The 9,615-nt window shown below is 29.8% G+C and overlaps 1 protein-coding gene across 1 annotated transcript; it reads left to right on the forward strand.

The window, feature by feature from the left end:
- Positions 1–1,658: 1,658 nt before the first annotated feature.
- Positions 1,659–6,566, forward strand: LOC122503460 (serpin I2-like). Its single transcript, XM_043614018.1, has 9 exons — positions 1,659–1,776; positions 2,690–2,790; positions 2,866–3,048; positions 3,367–3,568; positions 3,749–3,957; positions 4,035–4,223; positions 4,344–4,479; positions 4,685–4,858; positions 6,309–6,566. The coding sequence occupies exons 1-8, from the start codon at positions 1,767–1,769 to the stop codon at positions 4,837–4,839; spliced, it is 1,185 nt and encodes a 394-aa protein (XP_043469953.1). The 5' UTR covers positions 1,659–1,766; the 3' UTR covers positions 4,840–4,858; positions 6,309–6,566.
- The last annotated feature ends 3,049 nt before the right edge of the window (positions 6,567–9,615 follow it).

The raw sequence follows: 9,615 nt of genomic DNA on the forward strand, positions 1-9,615 counted from the left end.
AAATAAGTGAACTGTTTTATGTAGAAAAATTAGCAATCCTGTAACACAAATAATGACAATATTGTTTCAAAACAATAAACTGTATATCTGTAAACTCTTTATAAATTTTTCAATATAACATATAATATAAAATATGGAAACTGTGGAGCTAACAATGTTACATTTACTAGTCAAAAAGTATAAAATAAAAGTTTTTTTAAAGAAAGCATAAAATATAACCTCAAACTTATAGAGACATGAAAAACTGTGTATACGTAGACATTTACAGATGAAATATCCTTATCATTTAATTAAATTGTAGGTGCAAATAATTTATATTTTTTTAATAGTATACTTATACTAATATAAAAATGTTTATAATTACGTATATTTATTCATTCGAAAACCGGTAAACTTTTCGACGCACAGACGCTCAGAATGACGCAATGTGAAACAATGACGCCAAGTGACACTGACAAACGAATAAGTGAAAAAATCACTTATTTATGAGTGAAAAATCAATTTAACTTATTAAATGTAAAAATTTTACTTATTGATGAGTAACAAATAAATTTAACATATTATATGTGAAAATTTAACTTATTTATAAGTGAGAAATTCGTCCACTTACGAAAAAAGTGAAATTTTCACTGATTCAGTTTTAGAGAGTACAACGTCACAGATTTTGAATTATTTACCATGGAATCTTCAAATTCAGGTATTTAAGTATAACATAGAATAGATAAAATCTTATTTTATAATATTTTAATTATTCAAATTCTTTAAAAAAAAACGAGCTATTGAGGGTACAGTCAGACCTCCGCATGCAAAATTTATGCATGTAGGTTGCCATCGTAACGTACAAGAGTGAGAGAGATAGGAAATTTTTATATCTCTCTCACTCTTGAACGCTTCCATGGCAACCTGCATGCATAAGTTTTGCATGCAGAGGTCTGAACGCTCCCTGAAATTCAAAAATTAAAAAAATTTAACAAATTAACACAATTTTTTAAAAACGGACGTTTGTTTTCTTATTTCATTACGCACATGCGTCCGCCATTTTGAATTTTCAAAATCTGATATCAGATTTGTAATCAGCGACCCTGAAAACCCCTGAGTAACAAGTTTCAAGTGAATCCGATGAATTTTTGAAAATGTCGTCCGCTGTATTGGATCCGCCATTTTGAATTTTTAAAATCTGAAAATGGATTTGTAATCAGCGATCCCGAAAACCCCCGAGTATAAATTTGTGGACAAATCTGTGTGTTTTTGTAGCCAAAAATCAGCAAGGCGTCTATACACGTCATCGACAGTTTGAGCCCACCTGCACCATGACGTGTATACACGTCATCGACTGCCAAGGGGTTAATATTAATACCAGCTTCGTTGATCAGCATGCTAAAATAATTTTTGAATCACATTCACATGAAATCCTATTATCGAATTTTATATTTTTAGAGGTTTATCTAGTGTCAACACCGTCAACACACTACCTGAAAATTTCAAATTTTTGTTTATTTTTATGTTATCTATATAATTGGAAAATAAACATTGGACGTAAATTTCAGAAAAACTTATCCCATTTGCTAGTCAATATTAATTTTTAGTTGGTTTACGTCAAAAAAAACATGTTTATAAAGTAGTTTCGACACTTATACAAATAAAATAATGTATAACGTGAGGTATATATAGAGCAGCATTTAACCATTAACTTGAGAATATCGCCGAATACAATTAAATTAATTTCGAAAAATCGAGGCACGAATTGAAAAACTACAACATCTAAAATGAAACTCCGTAAGTCACTTTTCATCTAACTATTTATCATATAATTCAAAAAGATGATTTAATATATATTCTACTCTGAGAAAATTTATTCCTACTATTTTACTGAATTTTGTTAGGTAAATTTATCGATATATTTCTATATTTACTAAATAGTTTCGTAAAACTTGAAAATCAAATTAAAACCTGCTTTAGTCATTACCTAAATCGCTACAATTTTACACAAATATATACAAATTGAAAATAAATTTGGTTTATAGAAAATTTAAACTGTTCTTACATATTAATCTGAATTTTATTTCTCCGCTTGTGAGAGAGATTTATAAAATATTTTCATATTAGGATTTTCTTATTATAAAGGATATTTATTCGAATAAAATATAATAAAAATATAATTATTTATTAAAATTATTTTCAAATTTTTATATTAAAATTTAAAAGCATACTTATTTTTAACCAATATTGTTAAATATTTAAATACCGTGCTGTTTCTGAAATATAAGTGCCCAGCAAGGAAGTATTTAAAATAAATATTAATTTCTATTTTATTCATATTAAACATTCATTTTTAATTGTTTTGTATTAGTCAACTTACAAATGCGTATTTTAAATTAGAAACTCATGAAAAAATAACAAAAATAGGACAATTTTCCAAGTATAAGGAATAAACTTTCTGTATAATTACCCAAGCACAAGATCTTCCGAAAGATTACAGTGGAATCTTTATAATCTTTCTTTGAAAGTTTAAAGGAAGCTTCTTTGAAACTCAAAATGTCCGTTTATAAAGAAGCTTCCATTTGAACCTTTTAAGGATAGCCTACTCCTTTCTGCAAGCTTCCAGAAAGATCTTGTGCTGTCTGGGTATTTATTATTCTGACAATTATCATAAAGCTCTTGATTTTAAATGTTATTCTTCTTTTTCTAGATTTACTTACCTTTATTCTGATAGGTTATCTGAGTAATTTAGATAATGTTAATTCAATGTTTATGGAGTCCTTGAAATCATTCTCTCTCAACTTATACAGGGTAAATTTAAGAATCTTAAACAAAACTATTTAAAGAATTCTATTTTATTCACATTTGCATTTTATGGTTTTTAAGGAAATAGCAAAAAAAGAATCAGGAAATGTTTTAGTATCTCCCTTGAGTGCAAACTTAGCTCTAAGTATGGTTGTACCCGGAGCTAGAGGAAACACAAGAAGAGAATTACTCAAAGCTCTCTATTTAGAAGATCACGATGTACAGATCCAATATGATTATAGTAGTCTTTACTATACGCTGACTGTAAGGAGAAATTATTCTTTTTCTATTATTTATTTTTATTATTATGAACTTATTATACATTTATACTAAGAGTATTGCGGACAACTGTAATAATAAATTATGGTATTTTTTAGAATGTCAGTATAGGTCATTCTCTAAATTTGAATGAGTAAAAATGTTTACTAATTTGAATTAGTGACTGACGTTTTGCTTTTGAATTAGTAAACTTTACTAATAAATTAGTAGAAATTACTATTCAGTAGTAAAATTTACTAATTCAAAAGCAAAAAGTCAGTCACTAATTCAAATTAGTAAACATTTTTACTAATTCAAATTTAGAGAGCAGAACTTATTGTTATGAATAAAGTGTATCTTAGTACCAGACACAGAGTTAAACTAGCATTTAAAAATGTATTACAATTGTACATACATGCAGAAGGAGAACTAGTAGATTTTTCTAATGCACCACAAGCAGCACAGGAAATCAACACATGTGTGTCAAGAGAAACAAATGGCAAAATCAACAAAATTCTGAGTGCCGGTTCGTAATGTTTAAAAAAATTTCAAACATGCAACAGAAATATTTCCAACTTGTATAATTAATAATGCTTCAGACATTATTGTTCAAAAATAATCTTCAATTTAGTTTTTGTAATTTACTTTTAATGCTGTATTTTTAAAATTTCTTTGTTTAAATTTACATCATTTTTCTTATTTTCAGACGATTTGGATCCAAATACTGATTTGGTTCTCACTAATGTTGTTTACTTTAAAGGCCAATGGCAATACAAATTCGAAGATTTTAATTATCTCTACTTTAATAGTGCTGACGGACAGCGTACTTTAGTACCAGGAATGGAACAAGAAGTCAACATATCTTATGCAGATGTTCCTGCAATAGGCGCACGTTTTGTGGAATTGCCATATAAGGTAAGAAATAATGTTTTCTTTATAAAAAGTAAGTCACAAATGTTAACGGCCTTTGTTAATTTTTATTTCTTTTACAGGGCAGTAGTAATATTATAATGCAAATCGTACTCCCCAACAAAGATGTGAGTCTTGAAGAAGTTGAAACAAAATTAGAAGCAATGACACTCCCAAACTTGAGAAATAGAGGATCTTCAAAAAAAGTTTTGATTTACATGCCCAAGTTTAAATTTGAAAAAACCATTGAATTGATACCTATTCTAAAAGAGGTTTGTTTTACTTCGTTTTAAAAACTATTTTTAAATTTTTGAAACTTGTTAATCGATTCAAAAATTAATTGTATTTAATAAAATATAATTAGGAAATAAAGATAACTTTTTTGAATATAGATGGGTGTTCAAGAATTATTCAGCGATAAATCGGATTTAAGTGGAATTTCACAGCAGTCGCTTAAGGTGGACAGAATTAAGCAAAAAGTTGTAATAGAAGTCAACAAAAAAGGCTCTGAAGCTGCAGCAGTTACTTGTAAGCATTAAAAATGATACAGTAATTACCGTTGTACATTGTAAACGTAAACTCGATTAAAATGTTTTTTTGAGCCACTCAACATAGTTACACTTGCTATACTCAATTTTCACAAACCAAAATTGAAACGTGCGGTTTGTTTACGTTTCATATATTCTCTTATCGAATGAAAATAATTAATCTTTTTTTTTGTTATTCATTACAGCTGCTTTATTTAGCGCCAGATCTTTAAGTGGAAGAATCGATGATAAACAAATAACCTTTATTGTTCAACGTCCATTCCATTTCAAAATTATCAAAGCAGGAGTTGATGGCGACGGTATTGTTTTGTTCTCTGGAAACTACAAAAGACCAGAATAATCTTGTTTACTATATTAAAGTAAATAAATGAAAATAATAATATTTTTCTGCTGTTACTTAATTTTTCTGCTTCTAAAAGAGCATTACGATATGTATGTACATTATGTATGTATGACTTTAAATATTCTTTATAATTGGTCGAAAAATTGTCATGACTTTTTCTTGATTCGATGAAATGTATTCGTGTTCGCTACATTTATATAATTACTGAATAGTTCGGTAAAAAAAATAATTTAAAAATTATTAAAAATTACCATTATGCTACTATATTCTAACTTTACTGAAAAATTCGGTAAACTATATAGGGAACAAATTTTCTCCGTGTATAAGATAGAGAAGAATAGATAATATCTCTTTCTTAGGGTACTTCTGCAATAACTTTTTTCAACACTGAAGAAAACTGTCGCAATGTTCTTGAACAATGGAAAATTGTTATTGTAGATCTAGCCTAAATGTCTAAGAACAAGAAATTAGCATAATTAGAGCACTAAAAAGGAGAAAGATCCTTATTTTCCGGAATAAAACGTAAAAATCAACAATATTCAAATTAAAAAAAAGTAGTCCTAAAAAAGTCACTGAAATATTGCGAGGAATTAAAATTAGTTTTCGCTTTTAACAAGTTATGATAAATTATCATTGATTTCCGTCTTGTTAGGCACATGATGGGCGGGGATTCGTGTACATATATAAATGAAATTTAATACACATGTACATAAAATTTAATATACATGAGCATCGCACAATTACCAGGCACAAAGTTATTAAGTTTAATATACATGTAAATTACATTTCAATGGCAATTGTAGGTTAGGTTACAGTAGCTCTAATGCATAAAATTTCTTTCAAAGTTGTTTGTTTTTCTTTCGATTTATTTAGAAGGTTAATTATTTTGTTATGAGATGAGAGGTAAGATACAAAATGTCAATATTCTATATTTTAAAAGTCAAGATTTAGAATTAATAAATAAAAATTTAATAGACATCTATTTTTGTCATGTTCTTATAATCATGACAAAAATAGATGTCTATTAAATTTTTATTGTAAATAATGTAATTTTTAATGTAATTTTTATTGCCTGATTGTAAGTAAAATGAAGTCTTAATGTCTTAAATCGTTAACTTTTATATGAGAGAAAAAAGGGTAGAAGTTTCTTTTGTCTTTTTCTCTCTCAAGTAAAAATTAAAGGTTTTATTCTGCTTAGGCCTAAAATAAATGACTGACAGTGGTAGATTGTGGTACCACTCTATTAGAGATTTGGTAAGCAGATACTGAAGTTGTGATCTAGATGGCGCAACTTACTAAAGTAATTTTTGAATAGTGGCCACCTTGGAGCTCCTTAACCTACAAAAAATCAGATGAAAATTTTTTTCGCACTAAAATCAAATTTATCTTCAATCCAATAAATAGAATTTTTAATTTCATAAATGAAAAATCTAAAATTAAAAGATAAAATATTTTTTTGCTTTCAGTGCACGGGTAGTCGTAAATACTGGTACGACTGTGAAGGAGAGAAATGGATGGAATGGAAAAACCAGATTGAAGATAAGAGACATAGAGGAATGGTAATACTAGAAAATAACAATATCGTTAAAAGGAATACGATTATTGTAGATTGAAGACTGATAGAATTGGGTCGGTTGAAATGGAATAAAAACTAATGACTCTGAGAGAAAATCTTCAGTGTATGGAAATATAAAAAAATTTTTTTTATTCTTATTAGCAATATAATGTGGCGTAGGCAATATAAGATTATTGATGTCGATTGGAATGGAAATATAGGATTATTTCGTTCAACACGCAACTACAATATTTGATAAGACAAAGTTTCTTCAATCATAAAATTAATAACAATAATTATAAAAATTCTATTAATATATTCAAAGCAGGAACAAGGATAAAAAAAAATTTGTCATCCTGTTCCATTAATGTACAGTAATAATATTTTTTATGCCATATAATTTTCTCCTATTTTTTTCTCCTTTAACTACAGGTATTATAACTATTAAAAAGAACTTTGTAATGCGAACAACCCTTATTTATTTATTTAAATACTTTAGGGGCATAAACAAAGAATAATAAATTCTAAAGAATTATTATTATTTATTATTCTAAAGAATAATAAATTAAAGAGAGGAAAGATTTCTGGAGAAGCAATAAGTTTTGGCAAATAATATCAATAATAATTAATTGAGAGAAACAAACGTGACGCACGTGTGTAAAAAAAAGGGGAAATCAAAAGAGCCAAAGTGGGCCCCACTCGGTAATTTGCAGTTGTGTAGATTGTAAAAGGTGGCCCCCTCTGGTAGAAGCTACGGTCAGTAGATGCCCTCGAGGGCTCGTCCGACGGCATTCCGGACCTTTTCATTCTTCTTATCGGACCTCCTTTCACCCCCTTTTCATCTCCCTTCTTTTCTTTTCGATCGTCCATTCTCTTTCGTGATCGATAAACGCACTTGAGTTTTTACCCCCTCCCAGTGGTTAGTAGACGGACCCACCAAAAACTCGAGTGTCCACCGGTCCCAATTTTAGCCCCAAAAGGATGTTTAAACACCGAGCCTCTGTCACCTACCGCGTCAGGATTTTACTTCAGACTTCTTTTGGATCCCTTTTATCATCCGCACCACACAGAAAAAACTGTAATCGATCTCGAATCATTCTATGTGTGTTTGTCTCCCCAAAATATAATTTTAAAAAAAGTGGGAAAATTAAAAGAATACCGTCAATATTAAGCATCGGCTCCTCAATTATTTTAAAATTCAAAAATATTCGAACAGTTTTTTTTATTATTAACTTTGATGAATACCAAAAATAGTCATTTCATCAGGCAATTACCCAACATTATGTCAGTTGTTCGAGTTTGAAATAGAAAACCCTTTTAAAGTTATATCCAATTATTGTAATTAGTGGAGGTTGGACATTTTTTTTTTGCAGCGAATAAAAATCTTATTATATACTAGTTTCTTTTTTTGTTGATGACTTTTGCGGTCTTGTTATGTGTCAATGTGGGATCAGTGCGCGAGGGATAATAATCGATCGACATGAGTCTAACTTGAGACTGCGATGAAACACTAGTTGACAGAAATGAGAGGGAGAAAGCTGCAGGCGTCGTCGTGCGCCGTTTCAACAAGTTGCAACTATAATCCAATCGCTAAACGAGTATTTAAGCAACTATCAATCAATCCAAAGTCTACCGCGAAACACACCCAAAGTATTCCTCATTACATGCTTATAAAGAATCATCATCATCATCATCATCATCTTTCTTCTTCCTTTATTAACCTACTACTCATTTATTTCTCTAGAAGGAGTAAAATAACTTTTAGTACAATGTCATTTTTATTTACCAAGTATGTCGTTCTAACCTCAAAATACTTTCTTTCTTCATTTATATTACTGAAGAAAGAACTGCTCTCTTTCTTCAGTTATATTAGTGAAGAAAGAACTATTATATTACTGAAAAAAGAACTGCTTTCTTCAGTTATATTACTGAAGAAATAACTGCTCTCTTTCTTCAGTTATATTACTGAAGAAAGAACTGTTATATTAGTGAAGAAAGAACTGCTTTCTTTCTTCAGTTATATTACTGAAGACTGAATACTAAACTGACATATTAGTGAAGAAAGAACTATTATATATTACTGAAGAAGGAACTGCTTTCTTCAGTTATATTACTGAAGAAAGAACTGTTATATTAGTGAAGTAGTAAACTAACCCTCCTTGCTCATATTCAAATGCATGCTACTAAAAATTTTTCCAAAAATGACAATCGTATATTGATGGGTATTATTTTTCTTTTATCTCCGCGCAACTCTATAAGAATAATGGAGTAAACGCGGATGCGAGAGTATATACACGTGAATAATGGAGTCTGATACTGGTTGGTTGAACATGAAGGAGAATTACGCATGGTAATAAGGTAATGCCATAAATCGTAATAGACGAGATTCGTTCTCTCTATACTCCGTATATAATACGTTATACTATGATACATCGAAGATGTTGCTCTCGAGCGAGATACGACCTTGCATGGTCGTAGTGTGGCTGCAAAGAAAAACAAGTCAAAAAAAAAGAAGGGAGAAAAAGCAATATAAGTATGAGAGAAATCATGTAGGTGTTAACATGTACTCTCGTTCATTCCCGTTCGATGCCAAGCCGCGCCAACACTACCACCACCACCACATCAGGTCTGGATAGGTCAAGGAATATCTCTCCACTGATAGGCAAAGTAATTCCTGTCCTGTAACAGTTTTTTTTTCTAATGTTTTACTTATTGTTTTCCACTCTTTTATACTTTTGAATCACAGTCTTTCTGTTGCGAGGCAACACTTTTGATTCTTTTTCTTTCTCAATTTGATATCCTCAGAAAAAATTTGATAGTGAAACCTAAAACTAGAAAAAGTATTCCATTCCTTATGAGAGGTTCAAATTTAAAAAAAAAATGTTTTGTATAGTTTGTGAACGACCCCTAAGCTTATCTGTTGCTATGGCAATCAACAAGAGTGAGAGTGACAGAGAATAGCTCTCTCTCTCTCGCTCCCGCATGTCACCATAGCAACGCGCATGCGCCTGACAAGTTAACCTCTACTACACAGAACAGGTGAACTACTTTTATACAATTCTTCTAATTTTTCTTTCTTACGCGTATGAGACATTCTAATTTTCCAATTACACTGGGAAATTGCAATTAAAAAACAGTAATTAAAATTTCCAGGAGTAATTAAAATCATAATTACGAAACATTAGTGTATGACAAGGGAAAAAAGAAGTAGATTCGCG

The sequence above is a fragment of the Leptopilina heterotoma genome, unplaced genomic scaffold (assembly GCF_015476425.1).
Source record: "Leptopilina heterotoma isolate Lh14 unplaced genomic scaffold, ASM1547642v1 Lhet_262, whole genome shotgun sequence".
In the NCBI taxonomy this organism is placed as follows: Eukaryota; Metazoa; Arthropoda; class Insecta; order Hymenoptera; family Figitidae; genus Leptopilina; species Leptopilina heterotoma.

What these genes read in the sequence shown, in the direction of transcription:
- LOC122503460 (XM_043614018.1), top strand. An exon ending in TTGTGGAATTGCCATATAAG is followed by an intron (nt 3,958 to 4,034) that starts GTAAGAAATAAT and finishes TTTCTTTTACAG; the next exon opens with GGCAGTAGTAATATTATAAT. An exon ending in TGATACCTATTCTAAAAGAG is followed by an intron (nt 4,224 to 4,343) that starts GTTTGTTTTACT and finishes TTTTGAATATAG; the next exon opens with ATGGGTGTTCAAGAATTATT.